At 39.0% G+C, this 19612-nt stretch overlaps 1 protein-coding gene across 1 annotated transcript; it reads left to right on the forward strand.

Annotated features, from left to right (window-relative positions):
* The first annotated feature begins 307 nt into the window (after positions 1-307).
* Positions 308-19280, forward strand: LOC103250787 (interleukin-18 receptor 1-like). Its single transcript, XM_021707931.1, has 4 exons — positions 308-362; positions 13183-13341; positions 16740-16898; positions 18901-19280. The coding sequence occupies exons 1-4, from the start codon at positions 308-310 to the stop codon at positions 19278-19280; spliced, it is 753 nt and encodes a 250-aa protein (XP_021563606.1).
* Positions 19281-19612: the final 332 nt, after the last annotated feature.

The following is a 19612-nucleotide window of genomic DNA, read 5'->3' on the forward strand; positions in this document are numbered from 1 at the left end:
TTAGATGGAAAGCTAGAAAGAGAGCAGAGCATAAACTATGAAGAGAGCAGAAGAACACTCTACTCACAGGACAGCAGACTGATTATGTCCTGTGGTCCCAAGAAAGAAATATGTTCTCTACAGGTGAATGCATGCTTCTCTGATCAACCTTTGAAGACATGGGAGTCACTGGGCCTGTGCAGTATTGATGAGATTAGTCATCCTTGCAGCTATGAAGATCTGATGTTCCTAGACCATTTTCCACTGCCTGAAGACTTCATAAGCTGGTAAGAACCTGTGCAGGAGTCAGCCCCACTCAAGTCGCAGCATGAATATGAGGGCTCTTGCTCAACTTCTGGTGCTCCTACTGCTCTGGTTCCCAGGTAATAATAGTGACACTAGGAACTAACTCAAAGAGTGAGGCCAGTACTGCCTGGCCATTCAGGGAAGTCCTCTTATAGCATGATTAATTATATGGAATTTTATTTATGTATCCAATCTTGAAAGCCAGATGTTACCTCCAGATAACTCAACCTGCATCCGTCCTGTCAGCATCTGTTGGAGACACAGTCACCATCATTTGTTAGGCAACTTATGATGTTAGCAATGATTTACAACAGTATCAGCAGAAACCAGGAAAATCTTCTAAGCTTTTGATCTATGCAGCATCCAATTTGCAAACTGGGGTTGCACTGAGGTTCAGTGGCAGTGGTTATGGGTGAGATTTTACTCTTTCAGCAGCCTTCAGTCTGAAGACCTTGTAACTTACTACTGTTAACAGGATTAGAGTTACCTTCCCACAGCGCTACAAGTTATAACATAAACCACCCTGGGAAACAAATTTGTGAAGCTGGATTAGCTCAAATGCTCCTCCTGGTGATTCTATCTGCTGAGAGCTTTTCTGACTTACACTCTGAAAAACACTGGGAGGTCTTGGTGTAATGGGGTATGAGGGCTCTCTGTTCTATATCTCTTTTCTCCTCCTCAACTCTAGAAAGAGGCATGTCATGTATTTTATTTAATAAAAGTCAGTCATCACTACATTTGAGGAATCTGGAGTACAAAAACAGCCATGGTTCATACAGGAAAGGAGAAGCTGCTGGAAGTTCTCCAAGGAGGAATTTTTCTAATATAAGGAATCAATGGCTAAAAACTGGAAGAAATTGGTAACATGGGAATATCCAGGATTACAAAACAGAGTAGATTCAAGGGTAGAATGAGAGTACTTGTTCTAGAAACCCACAACTTTTCAAATGCCAGATGATATAATAGTTAGGAAACCATAGAGGGAAAAGGGGTTCTGAGAAAGTGCTTCTAGAAGTGATGATGTTGATGGTAAGTTCACAGCAGACAGCCCAGAATGGTCTCTAATTCCTCAGCTCTTAGAATTATCGCACTTGAAGACTGGTCCCATAAAACACTTGGATTTGCTTCTAATTGTCAACAGCAAGTTGGGACCATAGAAAGAACAATTTATTAAGTGGTAGAGTCAGCAGAAAAAGTGAGACTAGTTTTTATTTAATCTTATTTTATTGCATAAAATGTATGACTCCAATCTGACAAACACATAAAAAGTCTTTCTTGACAAAAATTTAAAAAATGACACTTAAAAGTGGATGTAGGCTGGGCATGGTGGCTCACTGCTATAATCCCAGCATTTGGGAAGCTGAGACAGGAGTATTGCCTGAGCCCACGTGTTCGAGATCAACCTGGACAACTTGGTGAGACCTCATCTCTACAATAAATGAAAAATAAAAATTAGCCAGGCTTGGTGGCTCATGCCCATAGTCCTAGCTTCTTGGAAGGCTGAGGTAGATGGATTGCCTGAGTCCAGCAGGTCAAGGCTGTAGGAGTTATCAGTACACCATTGCACTCCAGCCTGGGCAACAGAGTGAGACTTCAAATTTTTAAAAGTGGATGTAGCATTATTTTTCTTTCTACTCAATATTCGACTGGAATTCTAACAACATCTTCAGCTTCACTAAATGCCTGTTACAAATGAAAAATTGCAGAACCACCTACAATGAACTGAATGAGAGTCTACATTTTAGGAAATTAAAAGCGATCCATACAGTTTAAGAAGATACACATTAGCGAAAATTTGCTTCACCTAAAAAGATTTTTTTCCTTCAGTAAGGTCACTTAAGCAAAGTTCTCTTTAAAATTACGTGTTGAAAAAAATACATCTTCACTCCCTAAGTAATTAAACTTCAAATCTTTTTTTAAGATTGTAAAGGATGAAAAACATTATTATTAATTGATAGCATAATCACATATTTGCCTGTGCCTCTTGGTTTGGGAATTTTGTTCGGTCTTGTAACTTACCATTAAAATGTTGTGTCTTCAGCAATCCCTGTGCTAAATCCTCAACCCCAAATCAAATTCAATCCAAAGACTGCAGGTAAGCTTAGTTCCCTGCAGGAGAACAACCCCCAGCTGACCTCTGCCTGGATCAGCAGATCATTAACATGAAAATCTCTGAACATGAAAATCTGTAATTGGTGTTACATAAGCCACTGTATTTTGAGTGACTGTTTAGCAATCATTATTTGGTACATGCTGGCCAATACAATATTTTCACATCTATCCATAGAGTTAAATGTTTCTTCTAAAAATATTTGGCCTTAATATGAATATTTAAAAATACATTTTTGAAGAAATTAATACTGAATAAATCTGAGTAAAATATACAAAATTTGCATCACTTATAGAAATTTGATATGTATTTATAATATATGCATAGGTGCATATATATTTATTTGATATATTGTTGGTTGCACATACTTAAATATGCACATATTCATGTCAAATAAGCTTACTATTCCAGATTAATTTAGTATTATTTTCTTTTTTCAAAATTATTTTTTAATTAGAAGACACAATTTTTGCCTTGATACTTAGGTAGATTTCTAGTGGACTGATGTCACACCACTGCCAGCTGAAGCATGCCTTGGAGGAGTGGAAATCACAACAGAGGGTAAAATCCAGTGGTTAAATCTGATGGTCACTTTGCAAAGAACTATTGGCAGTTCACTGACATTGACTGTTGCTTTCAAAGCTTATCAGGCCTTAGAAAAACACAGTTTGAAACATTGGAGATAAAATTATTTTAGAAAATTATGACTATAATGTTCAAAATGGGGCAAGCTTGAAAATAATAGTTTTCCAAGTAAATATCTATGTAAAGGCCATTTTTGAGCACGGGGTTCTTGATAAACAAGGTGATCCAACACATGGACTTCAGTCAGTCTTCTTTCCTGGCTCTTGCAGTGAGGTCCATGCATTGGCTCAATAGTATGAATTTCACCCAATCAAGGGTCACATGGCTACTGGCACTCTTGAGTATCCAATCAGCAGAGCCTACACTAGCAGGGCATGGTAGGGATGGAGACCAATGCCCATGATTCAGACATGTATGAATAGAGGCTGCCAAGTTCAAGCAATAAATCTCAGCAAATTTTTTCTTCCCAACTGTACCTTCTGCCTTTGCCATGTCAGAATATGTCTAAATGCAAATTTTGCAAACATGACAGAAGGACTAAAAGTTGGGTGATTGTTAGCTCTACCAAAAAGGTTCTTTTCATGCTAGAATTCTGCCTCACCTAGTCTTGATTTCTCCACTGTTTTCTTGTCATAAATATATAAATTTCATATTTTATTCTTTTAAAATTTTGTAGCTTTTACAATGGTTGTATTGGCCTTTCCATACCTCCATAATTGTCCATGGGAATGAATATTTCTTTCATTTTTAAACTTAAATAATGCTTTATAAATGACTATGTTGAAATCATATAGTCATGAAAATATTTTTAGACAATACATAATGCAGTATTTTCACAATACATGATCAGTAATTGAAAATTAATTGGATTGCTACAGTCTATCAGTAATGGTTTAGAAAATATATACTTTGCATATATTCAAACATTTCAAATACATGCTCTGCATAGTCTTAAATATTGCTCTAAGACTAGTTCCAAATTCATATCCAAGAATAACATGCCATGATGTGAATTGATGGATGTAAAAGACGATTTGAATTCACAAATAAAAGATTCCTAGACCAGGCTCGGTGGCTCAGCCTGTAATCCCTGCACCTTGAGAGGCCAAGGTGGGTGGATTGCCTGAGCCTTCAGGCTCGAGGCCAGCCTGGGAAAATTGGTGAGATCTCATCACTACAATAAATAAAAAATTAACTGGACATGGTAGCACATGCCTGTAGTTCTGGCAACTGGAAGACTGAGGCAGAAGGATCACCAGAGCCCAGCAGGTTGATGCTGGGGTGACCATGAGTGTGCCACTGCACTCCACCCTGGGTGACAGAGTGAGACTCCAACTCAAACAAAAAAATTAAAAAGAGAGAGATTCCTGATTTTGATTAATGGAAAAAATTATATTGGATGTCATTTTGTATTCCAAGAATGTGAATTCTATGACACTAATGACTAGTTTGTTTTCATTTTTTTTCTTTTTTATAGAAAGGGTCTCACTGTTTTACCCAGGCTGGAATGAAGTGATGTGACCATGGTTCACTGCATCACTTGCAGCCTTGAACTCCTGAGATCAAGCCGTCCTCCTGCCTCAGCCTTCTGAATAGGAGACACTAGGAGTGTGCCACCAAGCCCAGCTACATTTAATTCTTAATCAGACAGACCAGATATAATGTTTTAAAAATGAATTTTGGTCATCTTGAAGATGGCGGCTGAGCCTGACAGACTATGCACGTCCCGGTGTGAGTGAGTGAGTATGTAAAATTTTGTGTATGTACTGGTGAATGAGTGGGTGTGTGAGTGGCTGTCAGAATGCGGGCTAGGGAGCAAGCGGCCATGACTCTCCTGGTACAGTGGCTGGTGCCATAGTTAATAGACTTGAACCCTAGCAATTCCCAGGATGCAGAAACTGAGTGCCATTATTTAAAAAATTAACAAAACCCTTCCTGGGAAGAAAATGCTGGGAGAGACAATCTAAGTGAGGGATTGTGAGCAAGTGGTCAGGACTCTGGTGCAACAGCAGGTGCTTCAGCTTCTCTGTTTGGTTCCTGGCTCTTCCCAGGTTGCAGAAGCCAAGTGCCTTTTAAAAAAATGAACCAAAGTTTTCTTGTGAAAAAGCAGTGGGGAGAGCCTATCTTCCCATGCTCTGCCTCACCATTGCAATAGGAGAGACTGTCAGCTCCAGGCTTTGCCTCACCACTACAGCACCTGGCAGGGAACTGGCAGCAGGAGCTGCAGAGGGAGTCCAGAGGCAAAGTCTCTTCAGAGAGGTTGGCCATCTTAAAGGCAGGGTAAGAAAGTGCTCCAACTTGCTCACCACGGAGCAACAGACCCTACCTCTGTGACTGGTAGATCAGCTACACAGAGATTGATCATGACCCAGAGGGAATGTCCTGAAAGCACAAACTTCAGAAGGACCTGCAGAGAGATTAGTTCCAGGCACCCTACTCCCTACCCGGATCCAGCCATGGGAAAAAGGGTGTGGCCAACTCCCTCATCCCCAGCATTCAGAGGAATGTCAGACCTACATAGCTGGACCACGATTGAGAGGGACAAACCCAGTTGAAGCCTGGACATCAGCTGCAATAGGAGAATTCCATTCCAGGATAGGCCTGTCTGGGGCACCCCCCCTGTGAGTACATACTTGGGGAAAAGACAATACTGCACCTGCCCACTGGAGAAGATCTCCCTGACCATACCAGAGTGGGAAGGTAAGACTGCAGCCCCACATGCCTCCAAAGCACCTTCTCCTTCCCTAAGTTGGACAATGAGGAGAGAGTGAAAGAGGTGGTTTTGCAGGAGAGACCTCATTGGAGGAACAATTACAGAGCCTGCCACAAGAGGGCAGGTTTTATTTTAATTTATTTTATTTTTAAACATTTTTGACTTTTTTTTGCTAGTTCATCTGATTTTTAAACATTTTTCCTTTGTTCATGAATGTGTATGTGAAGGTTTGATCTGCATTGGCCCCCCCAAATTTTTTCTGTTTCTTTCTTCTTCTTTTTTTTTTTTTTTAGTTGGAGTCTCACTCTGTCACCCAGAATGGAGTGAAGTGGCCACTCCCGGCCACCGCAGCCTCGACCTGCTGGGCTCTGGCGATACTTCCGCCTCAGCCTTACGAGAAGCCGGAATTACAGACATGCGCTACCACGCCCGGCTGATTTTTTGATTTATTGTAGAGATGAGGTCTCGTTGCCCAGGCAGGTCTTGAACCCGTGGGCTCAGGCAATCCACTCACCTCAGCCTCCCAAAGGCACAGGATTACAGGCTGAGCCACTGAGCCCGGCTTGTTTCTTTCTTCTTTTATGTGTCAATTTCAGTTTATATGTGTATGTGAATGATTGAGAGTTCATCTTTTAATTTTGTTGTTGTTAATTTGTATTTGCTCTTTTGTTCTTCTAGGGTTTTTTAATTTTCATTTTTTTATAGTTTAGGTGTGTGTCAATATACATGTAGGGGTTTGATATGAATTCCTTTTTATCTTTTTCTGGTCTTTCTGTTTTTCTTCTCCATTCACTTTGTGCTAGGCATATGTGTGTGTGTTTAGTTTCCATGGGGTTTTTTTGTTGTTTGTTTTGTTTCACCTTGTTGTTATTCCAGTTTGTTTTGGGGTGTGTGTGTATGTCTGTGTGTGTGTGTTCAATTGTTTTTTGCATTGCTTTCTGCTTTGCATTGTCATAGAGAGTGGTGGTGGGGAGTGGGTCTCAGGGAACACATAAAACAATCAGTGAACATTGTAATTTGCAAGTAGTTTCTGAATCCTATCACTCCATCCCTTACTTTATTTTAATATTAAAAACTACAAGAGACAACAAAGCTTCCCATCCACTGTCTTATTTCCAAATAGAACAAATCCAGAGCACAGATCAGGGAATAATAGAGAACTGAGCAAACATCAAAAGGGAAAGCCTCTCCCACCAACACCGAATAACAGAACTAAAGAAAAAAACAAGAGATCCATCACAATGAGGAAAAAAAACAAAGGAATACCACAGGCAATTTCAAGTGTACCAAAGAAAAAACTCCTGAAAAATCAGATCTTGGTGCCAAACAATGGAAGTCACCAACTACCGGTCCCAGAATAGGAAAGGGATTAGGGAATGGATTGAAAGAGTGAATAAGACTCAAAAAAGACAAGATGCAACACTGAAAAAACTTGTAACAGAGATTTTGATCATAAAAATTTTCATCCAGGAAATAAATAGCAAGATGACAAACATGGAAAGCAGAATTGTTCTAGCTGAAGAGATGATCTCAGAACTTGAGATCAGAACATGGAATTAACCCGATCTGTAAAAAACACAGAAAGAAGACTCAGAAAGAAAGAACAAAGCCTACAAAAGATGTGTGATTATATCAAGAGACCAAACCTATGCCCGATTGGTATCCCAGAAGAAGAAAGGGAAATGGAGAACAAATATTCCAGGAGATAATCTAAGAAAACTTTCCCCTTCTCACCAGAGATGTGAGAAGACAAGCACAAGAAATATAGAGAACTCCCACAAGACATCAAATGAGAAGACCAACCCAGAGACCAACCCTTAGACACAGAGTAGGCACAAAAGAAAAAATCCTAAAGGCAGCAAGAGAGAAAGGTCAGACTACCAACTGGGGAAAACCAATCAGAATAACAGCAGAACTATTGGCAGAAACACTAAAAGCAAGAAGGGACTGGAGCCCTATATTCAAAGTCCTCAAAGATAAACAATTTCAACCAAGAATTTTCTATCCACCCAAACTCAGCCTGATCAGAGATGGAGAATTAAAATCCTTCCCAGACATCCAATTCCTAAGAGATTATGCAGCTTCCAGACAAACTCTACAGGATACACTTAAAAGATAACAAGCACAGAAGAAAGAAAAAAAAAAAAGAATGCCCACACACCTCCTAAGAGAACAGCAGAGCACCGAATCAACAGAGACAATACAGCAAGACAAGAGACTTGAAAACACACGTACACATCAACCCCAAAGCCAAAGGAAAACAATAAAACAAAGAAAAAACTTTATAAGAAGCTCGTGACAGGGATAAACAATCACATGTCAAAAATCAGCCTGAATGTGAATGGACTAAATGCACCACTAAAAAGACACAGAATGGCAAACTGGATAAGAAACTATGACCCAATTATTTGCTGCATCTAGGAGACTCATCTCCCTACAAGGGACACACACAGACTCAAAGTTAAAGGATGGAAAACACGTTTCCAGGCAAATGGATCACAAAAGAAGGCAATGAGTGTGATCTTAATATCAGACAAAACAACCATAAAGTCATCAAAAATTAATAAAGATGCAAATGGACTTAACATAATAATAAATAGTTCAATGCATCAACAAGAAATATCCATCCTAAACATATATGTACCCAACACAGGAGCACCAGCACTTATGAAGCAACTACTAAATAAACTAAAAAAAGATATTGACTCTAACACTATTATATCAGGGACTTGAATGACCTACTAACAACCCTAGATAGATCATTGAGGAAAAAAATTCAACAGGGAGATCCAGAACATAAACTTGGCTCTCAAATAAATGGACTTAAGAGAGACCTACAGATTATTCCACCCCAAAACCACAGAATGTACATTCTATTCATTACTACATAGAATATACCCCAAGATTAATCACGTCCATGTCCATATATCAAGCATAAACAAATTACATAAGGTTGAAATCTTGCCATGCACATTCTCAGACCAAAGTGGAATAAAAATGCATATCAACACCAACAAACTTTCCCTGAAGCCTATAAGGACATGGACACTAAACAGCATGATGCTGAACAACTTCAGAGTCATCACTGAACTCCAAGCAGAAATTGAAAGACTCCTGGAAACACATGAAAATGAAGAAACATCTTACCAAAACCTATGGGATGCCTATGAAAACAGTCCTAAAAGGGGAATCGATATCTCTACGAGCACACATCAAGAAAACAGAAACTTCACAAGTGGAGATCCTAACAAATCACTGAAAGGAGTTGAAAAGAGAAGACCATCAAAACCCCAACTTTTGCAGCAGAATCCAAATCACCAATATAAGAGCCCAAATATGGGACATAGAAGAAAAAAAATCATAGAACACAACAACACAACAAAAAGTTGGTTCTTTGAAAGAATTAACAAGATTGATGGACCCCTAGCCAGAATGACCAAGAAAAAGGGATTAAAAAAAAGCCCCAGTAAACACAATCAGAATTACAAAGGATCAAATCATAACTGACCCTGAAGAAATACAAAAGATTATCAGCAATTACTATGTACACCTATATGGAAACACATTTGATAACCTAAATAAAAGGGAGGTCTTTCCGACATTATACAACTTCCCCAGGTTGAAACAAAAAGACATTGAGACAGTAAATAGACCAATAACAAGTCAGGAAGCCAAAATCTGTCATACGAAAACTTCCTATCATAAAAGCTCTGGACCGGATGGCTTTCCAGCACAATTCTACCAAATTTACAAGGATGAACTGATACCAATCAAATTGAAAGTATGCAAGCAATTGAGAAAGATGAACTTCTCCCCAAATCATTTTATGAAACTAATATCGCACTGATACCCAAACCAGGTAAAGTTCCAACAAAAAAGAGAACTGCAGGCCAATATCTCTTATGAACACTGATGCAAAAATCCTCAACAAGATTCTGGCATTGGATTCAAAAGCACATCTCAAAGATCATCCACCATGACCAAGTAGGTGTCATCCCCAGGCTGCAGCGCTGGTTTAACATGTGCAAGACCATAAATGTAGTTAAATACATTAACAGATGTAAAAACAAGAACCACATGATTATCTCATTAGATGCAGAAAAGCTTTTGATAAAATCCAGCATCCTTCTTGATAAAAACCTTCAAACACCTAGGTATAGAAGAAACACACCTCAAAATAGTAAGTGCCATTTATGATAAACCCACAACTAACATATTACTAAATGGAAAGTAACTGGAAACATTTCCCCTGACTACTGGAACAAGACAAGTCCTCCCACTCTCACCCCTCTTGTTCATCATTGTGTTGGAAGTTCTAGCCAGGGCAATCAGACAAGAGAAGAAAATCAGGGATATCCAAATAGGAAAAGAGGAAGTCAAGTTATCCCTCTTTGCTAACGATAAGATCCTATACCTTGAAAATCCAACAGAATCTGTCAAAAGCCTACTTGCACTGATAATGGGCTTTGGCAAAGTCTCAGGAAACAGAAAGACAGAAATGAGAGAGGAACAGAGAGAGACACATACAGAGGCAGAAAGAGAGGAATTGGGAGAAAGGGAGACGAGAGGAAAAGATATGAAGAAATACAAAGAAATAAAAGAGAAGCCGGGTTCGGTGATTCAGCCTGCAATCCTGTGCCTTTGGGAGGCTGAGGTGAGTGGATTGCCTGAGCCCGCGGGTTTAAGACCCGCCTGGGCAGGTGAGACCTCATCTCTACAATAAAATCAAAAAATTAACTGGGCGTGGTAGCGCACGCCTGTAATTCCGGCTACTTGGAAGGCTGAGGCGGAAGGATCGCCAGAGACCAGCAGGTCGAGGCTGCGGTGGCTGGGAGCGGCCACTGCACTCCAGTCTGGGCGACAGAGTGAGACTCCAACTCAAAAAAAAAAAAAAAGAGAGAGAGAAACAGAGCAAGAGGGAGTGAGAGAGACACACACACACAAACACACAGAGCAAGAGATAGGATAAGAGGAGATGGGGAAGAGAGAGATGAAACACACAGAGAGATTCACACGGTGACCATGCCTTGGCTTTGGTGAGAAATGGAAGGAGTGGGGCTGAAAGCCTGAAGGCCGGAAGCCACCGTCTCCAGCTGTGCTATCCTGGTACCCATTGGCAGCTCACCTAGTCCATGTTTTAGAACCATCATGCCACCATATGCAACAATAACAGTAACATTCCATGATTGTGCTAAGCTCTTCCCATGATTTCATCCTATCTGAACAACAGACTTTTACAGGAGAATAAACTCGCCCAGGGTCACACAGCCCGTACAGGAAACTCAGAAGACCTAATTACTGCTAAAATCTGTGGTCTCACCTGTGGCGTCCCAGGTGTCTCCCCACTCTCACGTGAATGCCTGTGCCATGGTTCATGTATTTGTGAGGGAGATGCTTTCAAATATGCTGTTTTTGTTGAATCTGCGGCCTCGCCTGGGTTTCCTGGTGGCTTCTTGTCACCAACTGTTTCTCCCTTCCTAGAGCAGGACAAGACTGTCCTATTCCTGCCCTATAAGCTTCTGCTTGGTCAGTCCTCCTTCTACTCTGCTCACAAGTGTAGCCTGAGGAATAAGGTCTTACAACCCACCATTACTCCTGGAGGGATTGTGTGCTGGTGTGCATGTGTGTGTTTGTGTGTGTGTGTGTGGTGTAGTCATGACTGTGCAGACCTTACAAAGATACAAAGATATGGGAGCCCCAGGGCCTGGCTCTGTTCAAAGTTCTCTTATTAAGTAAACTTGGATGCTTACCTGCATCTGCTATTTAATTTTTCTGGAAAGATAATCCCTAAAAATTTGCCATCTAAGATAGGGAAAGCTTTAAACATCTTTATACTCTTTGACATAGAAATCCACCTACCATTAGACTCTATTCCATTTTTTTTTTTTTGAGTTGGAGTCTCACTCTGTCGCCCAGACTGGAGTGCAGTGGCTGCTCCCGGCCACCACAGCCTCGACCTGCTGGGCTCCAGCGATCCTTCCGCCTCAGTCTTCCGAGTAGCCGGAATTACAGGCATGCGCTACCATGCCTGGCTGATTTTTTGATTTATTGTAAAGATGAGGTCTCGCTGCCCAAGCGGGTCTCGAACCCGCGGGCTCAGGCAATCCACTCACCTCAGCCTCCCAAAGGTGCGGGATTATAGGCTGAGCCACCGAACCTGGCTTAGACTCTATTCTAAGAAGATAATCAGAAATACGGGTAAATACATATGCATATTTTATTATAGGCTTATGTATACTTTTGAAAAATTGCAGTCAATCTAAATATTGAATATTAGGAATTGTAATTTTAGTGACCTAGTGAAATGATCATAATACATTGTTAAAAAAATAAAGAGCGATTACCACATGATTTCAACGATGTAAAAACGTTCAGGGACAAAAAGAAAACTCAGAAGAAAATATACTGTCATGTTAGCATGGCTTTCTCCACATTGTAAGATGGTTACTAAATATTATTGTTTTCTTAGGCTGAGTGCAGTAGTTCATGCTTGCAATTCCAGAAACTTTGGGAGGATAAGGTAGAGGTTGCTTGGGCCCGGGAGTTCAAGACCAGTCTAGGCAATATGGTAAGACCACATCTCTACGAAAAAAATTTTAAAATAGCTGGGTGTGGTGATATGTACCTGCAGTTCCAGCTACTCAGGAGGCTGAGGTGGAAGGATCACCTGAGCCCAGAAGGTCGAGACTGCAGTGAACCATAATGTTGCCACTGCATTCAAACCTGGTTGACAGTGAGACTGTGACTCAAAAAAAGAAAAATTACTGCATTCTTTGTATTCTTCTTTACTATCATATATTGTCCATGGGCATAAATGGAATCAATCTAAGAAATATAATTTTTCTTTTCCAAAGGGCAATTTTATACAAAAAATTTGCTAAAATTCTCAGAGCTTTGTGGCCAGGCACTGTATTAGTTACTTTATGTGTAATATTGCATTTATTCTTCCTCAAGAAGAGGCAACCCTGTAAGTGAAACAGGAACTGTTATTATCTTCATTTTACAGATGAAGATGCTAAAGTTTAGGGTCATCCATGATTTTTCCTATGATGCAAAATAATTGATAGAGCCAGGCTGCAAACCCAAACAATGTTAGTCCAGTGCAAAACTATGCACCTCTGTTTATGTTCTCAATTCGCTAGCTGAGATGTATGTGTTAGTCCCTCTGTATTTCAGCCTCATATCTTATCACCCCAGAAAGCTGATTTTCATAGGTATAGACAGACAACATTGCTATACAATGTTTTCAGCTCAGGTCTCTGGAAATTCTTGTACATATTTTTATTTTTTAAATTTTTGAGTAGAAAGTTCACTATTTGAGACTAAAGGCAGGATTTGTGAATTCACTCAGTGGAACATGTCAGTGTTTGGGTGACAACTGGATTTGTGTTAAGGGTAAAAACTGACAAGCACAATGCGATGATGGGAAGACACTGGCAGGGTCTCTTTGATTAATTATTTCCTTTTTCTTTTTCTCTTTCTTTCCTAGAAAATGTGGATATTCCAGGCCATATCTTCACCGGAGGAATGACTGTAGCTGTTTTGGTCTCGATGGCAATAGTGTGCCTGGTGATTGTGTGTGTCATTTATAGAGTTGACTTGGTTCTATTTTATAGACATTTAACAGGAAGAGATGAAACATTAACAGGTAATTCATATAATACTAGCATGTCTTATCTTATGCACTCCTTAAGAAGTCAAATACAAAAGTATGAATCCTCATCTTATTTTGATTATATTGTTGAGTTAATCAATGGGAGAGGTTTCTATGGGGAAATAAACAAAAACAAAAAAACACTGTGCATGTACCATCAGGTGTGAATGTTTTTTGTGCCACCTTTTCTTGTGCTTACTTGTGTGTTGCCAAAAATTGTTGTCCTCTTGTTTCGTGGATATGTGTCATGTCCTCCTAAATGCCCGGTGAGAGGTTTAAGCCCAGGAGCTGTACCTCTGGATGCCCTTGTCCCTGCGCCCCCCTCCAGGTACTTTTTACAGTGCATGCACTCAATAAAGTTGGTTTAAATGGAATTGAATTATATTAAGACTTATCATTTTAACCTGGCAAAGGAAGCTGCATAATGTAGATGTAAGAACCCCAAGCTAGAAGTCAAATTATCCGGGTTCTAGTCTCCTAGATTGTCTGCCTATTCCATTGCAACTGCTATTGTTTTGACAGGTGTGTGTTTGTAGGGGAAAAAAAAGACTTTTCACATAGTTTGAAACCAAAATGTCAAAGAAATCATACAGTAGGAAGTCTCCCACCCAACCTGGCTCCCTGTTCATCATTTCCATTTTTTCTGCTGTTGATAGCATATCCAACCAACTGTAAATATAGATTGCTGTTCCACTCCTCTTTTTTAAAAAAACAAAAAACAAATCTTGGCTTCTTATGCACACTATTTTTAACTTTGCTTTACTATATGTTAGACACACATCCGTATTACCTTATAAAAAAGATCCTCATTTTTTCGGTATCACACTATGTTGGGTGAATGTACCACAGTTTATTTAGTCTCCTTTTAATGGACATTTGAATCGTTTCCAATCTTTTGTTATTACAGGAGTGCCACGATGGATGGCTTTATACATTGAGTGTTTCCTGTCCATGCAGGATATCTGAAGGAAAAATTCCCCAAAGTGGAGTTTCTGAAAATACAGGGCTAGGCACAGCTGTTATTTTCAAAGCCACTATTAACTGGATTTAAAATAAATTATGAGCCAGACTTGGTGGCTCAGCCTGTAATCCCGCGCTTTGGGAGGCTGAGGTGAGTGAATTACCTGAGCCCTCGGGTTCGAGACCCACCTGGGCAACTTGGTGAGACCTCATCTCTACAACAAATCAAAAAATTAGCTGGGTGTGGTAGCACGTGCCTGTAGTTCCAGCTGATTGGAAGGCTGAGGCGGAAGGATCGCCGGAGCCCAGCAAGTCGAGGATGCGGTGGCCGAGAGCGGCCACTGCACTCCAGTCTAGGTGACAGAGTGAGACTCCAACTCAAAAATAAATAAATAAATGAAATAAAATAAATTATGATATAAATTGGCAGATTTATATTAAAAGAAGATAATTGCTTAAACAAAAAACTTGAAAGCAATTAATAGTTGAAAAACTAATTTTTCATGAGTGAGAGCAAAGTTCTTATAAAGCACATGAAATATAAATCCATATTTCATGAAATTGTATTCCCAGTTTATTGTAATTACTTGTATCCTGATGATAAAAAAATGCTCTTCTTTAAAAAGTGTGCTCATTTAGTTGTCTTACGTCTTGGTGCCTGTTTTCATCACTGACACAATAACAGCACTAATGGACTTACTAGTTGTCACTTAATTAGTAAACAGCTATAATTCACAACAATGTAAGATAAGTATTTATGGGATCTGCCTACTGATTAAATGAATAGCTAGTTTTATTTTTACCAACTTTTCCCACCTTTAATAGTTACATAATTCTGCATTTTTAACCAAAATATCCTATGTGTCATATAAAGGCAATTCTGCAAAGCAGTTGTTTTAATTAACAATGGATTCTGACCTGAACTACTGAACCAGAATGCTGTAGGTATAGCTGAAGAAGCTATTGCAAGAAACGGAAAGTGTTCTTTGATGAGTTGAGGATATTGGGCTGGGCTGTTGAGCTTAAATGATACAGTGCCATAAAGAACATAAATCTAGAATGGTTTTAGCTTATTGGATTTTAATAAATAATCCAGTCATATCTAACTTTCAACTCAACAGCAAACACATTGATCCCAATAATCTGCCCAAGGGTAAATCTAGCCCCTCTGCCATTTAACCAATTGTTCTGAGATAAAGATGGATCATCCCATCCCACTTTCCTTCTTCCTCTACCCATCCCAGTTAGCATCAGTTTTTTTTTTTTTTTCTGAGTCGGAGTCTCACTCCATCACCCAGGCTGGAGTGCAGTGTCATGCTCACAGCCACCCCATCATCGACCCACCAGGATCAGGCGATCCTTCCAAGGAGCCAGAATGATAGGCATGTACTACCACGCCTGGCTAATTTTTTATTTTATTGTAGAGGCAAGGTCTTGCCAAGTTGCCCGGGCTGGTCTCGAACTCCTGGGCTTAGGCAATCGTCTCACATCAGCCCCCCAAAGTGCTGGGATTACAGGCTTGAGCCACTGCGCCTGGCCATCAATTGTATTTTTAAGGCCATAACTCAAAATTTCCTCCTTTCAGAAAGCATACTCATCAGGGTCATTCTTTATTTTCTAGCCAGTTTGGTTTATTTGTTTTGTTTCTGTCATTCTGTCTTCCTTCTGCTGACGTGTTATAACTTTTCTCAAGTTGTTGCATGTGACTGCTTTGACTTTTCAAATTGATTGGATGAAGCAGAGAAAGAATTGTCTAATTTTTTAAGTTAGCCAAATAGGAGAATGTACTTTGTTATTTAAGTAGCACATTTCTGCTTGAATCTGTTCCATTAGCCATCTGAATACTGCTCCATTTCCAGAAATTAAATAGGGCAGCTACTATAATCAATGAAAACCTTTAAATTGTCAGAAGGTTTTCTTTTGGCATCTAACATTCTGTAATATCTTAAAATATCATAATATATGCTATTTCAGTCATGTCTATTGTTTCTTCCCACTCTTCAGTGTAAATATTCAGCTTTGTTTCTATCTTCACTTTCCGGGGGGTCATTTTGAGGGTAGAGATTGAGATAGAGGTAGAATTAAGTGACATGGGTAAGCCAGGTTGAGATTGGCTTTCCACTCCTGGAATGAGGGCACATTTGGGCTGCTTGACCTTCCATTGTCGTAAATTCTTCTGGTGCCTTGAACTCTAGCTTATATTTCTCGCTATCCCTCTATAGTGCAAGCAGTGGGTGCCTTAAAGAGGATGCTTAAAAACAAATTTGGCTAATTGGTTGCTTGGTTAGCATATGAAGCTTACATATGAACAATACTATTTAACTTTTCTTATTCAGTAATTTTATACTCATTATTTATGACATTTACTCAAATTTGTACTTAAAGAAATGTTTGTTTACATGGTAATGAAAAGAGTCAACCTTATCTCCTAGATGGAAAAACATATGATGCTTTTGTGTCTTACCTAAAAGAATGCCCACCTGAGAACAGAGAGGAGTACACCTTTGCTGTGGAGATTTTGCCCAGGGTGCTGGAGAAGCATTTTGGGTATAAGTTATGCATATTTGAAAGAGATGTAGTGCCTGGAAGAGGTAAGAAGGGAATGCCAGATAGAAAATATTCAAGATATTTTCTTGTTAAAAAAAAGAATCAACTAGCCTCCCAACAGCTATCCAATTTTCCATAAAAGCAAATAAATGAACAAGGTCCTTTAAATCAGAAATAACCAGGTAAGTCAATATAATCAATAGTGAGAAAATGAATGAGCTTCTAATAATCTACTTTTGGGCTCTGTTCTTTGTGCTTTTGGTTCTCTGAAACTTTGGGGAAAGGGAATGGGTATTTCTTTATCAGAACCAGGCCTGGTGTTGGCATTATCATGAGGCATTTATCTAGAAATGACCTATGGGAAGAATATTTGTACTGTAAAACTGGTTGCTAATTTAATCCATGATGTTTGGACTATAGACACAGGTTAATTCTTACTAGAAAATGCATGCTCTTCATTGTGTTGATATTGGTGAGAAAATGAAAGCAGAAAATAGGAGAGTTCTGGCTACTTGGAAGGCTGAGGCAGAAGGATCGCGGAGCCCAGCAGGTAGAGGCTGCGGTGGCCGGGAGTGGCCACTGCACTCCAGTCTGGGCGATGGAGTGAGACTCCAACTAAAAAACAAAACAAAACAAAACAAAAAAAACAAAAAGAAAATAGGATAGTTGGAGGAATAATGAGGAAATTAGTGATTCCCATCATATGACAGTTATTAAATACAATGCATTTTGTTACTACATTGTATCTTATGAATCCAAATTATCATAACAGTATTGAAGAAAATTACAATTGCGATAAAAGAAATATAGTAACATATTCATGCTTTATTTGTAATCTTTCAGAGCAGGCATTTGAAATCTAGTATCAAATTATTTTGGATACTGAAGCTAGTAAAAATTGCAAATGTCTTCCTTGTTACTCTCATTCATTCAGTCATTCACCCAAATTTATTGAATACCATTGCTGTATCAAGCTCTGAGCTGAGCATTGAGTATATAGCAGTCAATAAGTATTTCCCCACATACATTACAAATTAGAAAGGGAAAATATTACTAACTAGAAAGACAAACAACATACCAAAAGGAATAATATGCCAAATTGTCAGTTGCATATACTGCTTTGGTATTTTTGTGTGGCCATTCTTTGTATCTAATAAGGCATACTGTTATTTGGAAAGCATTTATGCTTGACTTTGCATCATTTTTACTATAATCCCATTATTTTCTAGGAGTTGTTCTGAACATAGATTTCTTCTTAGTTCTTAAGTAAATAAAAATAGAATGTATATTCAATTGTAATGAGGTTTGGTTGAAATCTCTATTTGAGAAGCATCAGCTGTCTAGAATAGGTTGGCCAACTTTCACCCATGAGTCACATCCCACCCACCACCTCTATTACAACGTAGCCACACACATTTGTATACACATCTATGACTGCATTTGAGCTCCAACAGCAGAGTTGAGTAGTTATGACAAAGATAGTGTGACCTGAAAAACCGACAATATTTACTATCTGGCCTTTTACAGAACAAGTTTGCCAATCCTTGGTTTAAAATAATGGCTAGTTATCATCCATTTCATTCATTCGGTTGTTTTTTAATCTTTAAATTCTTGTTTTAGTATGCTCCTTTATGCATGTAAAAAGATAAGATAGTATAATATTTAGATTCTACCTGGGTTCACTTACTAGCTGTATGACTATGGACAAGTTATTTATTTAACCACGCTGTATTTTGGCTTCTTTGTCTGTAAAAGATGGTTTGATGCAATACCTGCTTCACAGGGTCCTTTGGTGATTAAATAATATACATGAAACATTTAAAAGGTGTGGCACAGGGTAAGTGCTAAGTGTTCATTATTATTATTACCTGGGTGATTGTATGTAATAGACATATACAATTGAGAATAAATGGTTTGTCTTCGATAAAGTCGTATTAGTGAGGTTAAGAGTGTAATCATATAAAATAAGTCTGTGCAAAATGATTTTTATCTTATGATAACCTTTTTAGCTCTCTTAAATTAATATGGCACATCTTGCATTTTCAGCTGTTTTTGATGAGATTCATTCACTGATAGAGAAAGGCCGAAGACTAATCATTGTTCTGAGTAAAAGTTATATGTCTAATGAAGTCAAGTATGAACTTGAAAGTGGACTCCATGAAGCGCTGGTGGAAAGGAAAATGAAAATAATCTTAATTGAATTCACACCTCTTAGGGACCTCACATTCTTGCCTCAATCACTAAAGCTTTTGAAATCTCACAGAGTTCGGAAGTGGAACACAGATCAGTCTCCCCCTTACAACTCAAGGTTCTGGAAAAGCCTTCTTTACTTAATGCCTGTGAAATCAGTGGAGCTAGATAGAAGTCTTGGCTGTTCTTTCAAAGTACTGATCTTCCAAAAAGTTGAATGTCAAAAAGTACTCTAGATATTCTCGGGATTGGTATTATTCACTTTTGAATAATAATGAAGGTTATTATTCAAAGATATTTGATGCTGTGGAAATCCTACTCACAGTTTGAAGATGAAAGTTCTTGTTAGCTTGACAGGAATAAGACTAAACATTGAACTGTGACCATGTGCTCGCCAAAGACCTTGGAACTCAAAATAAATGGAATTCCTCCTCCTCTGTCTTTGACTGCATGCAGATACTCATGCTTAATCCTATACTCATCAAAAATGAGGCTGGACATGAGGCAAAATAACTGTGCCTTACAAAAAGGGGACATCTAAGCCAGGCTCGGTGGCTCAGCCTGTAAT

Source organism: Carlito syrichta, unplaced genomic scaffold (genome assembly GCF_000164805.1).
Source record: "Carlito syrichta isolate Samal-C Ts95f unplaced genomic scaffold, Tarsius_syrichta-2.0.1 Scaffold53525, whole genome shotgun sequence".
In the NCBI taxonomy this organism is placed as follows: domain Eukaryota; kingdom Metazoa; phylum Chordata; class Mammalia; order Primates; family Tarsiidae; genus Carlito; species Carlito syrichta.

Excerpts from the sequence above, each read along its gene's own strand:
- LOC103250787 (XM_021707931.1), top strand. The coding sequence starts at position 308 with ATGAATATGAGGGCTCTTGCTCAACTTCTGGTGCTCCTACTGCTCTGG. Across the intron at positions 13,342-16,739 it reads AAGAGATGAAACATTAACAG|ATGGAAAAACATATGATGCT; the intron begins GTAATTCATATA and ends CTTATCTCCTAG. Across the intron at positions 16,899-18,900 it reads AGATGTAGTGCCTGGAAGAG|CTGTTTTTGATGAGATTCAT; the intron begins GTAAGAAGGGAA and ends TTGCATTTTCAG.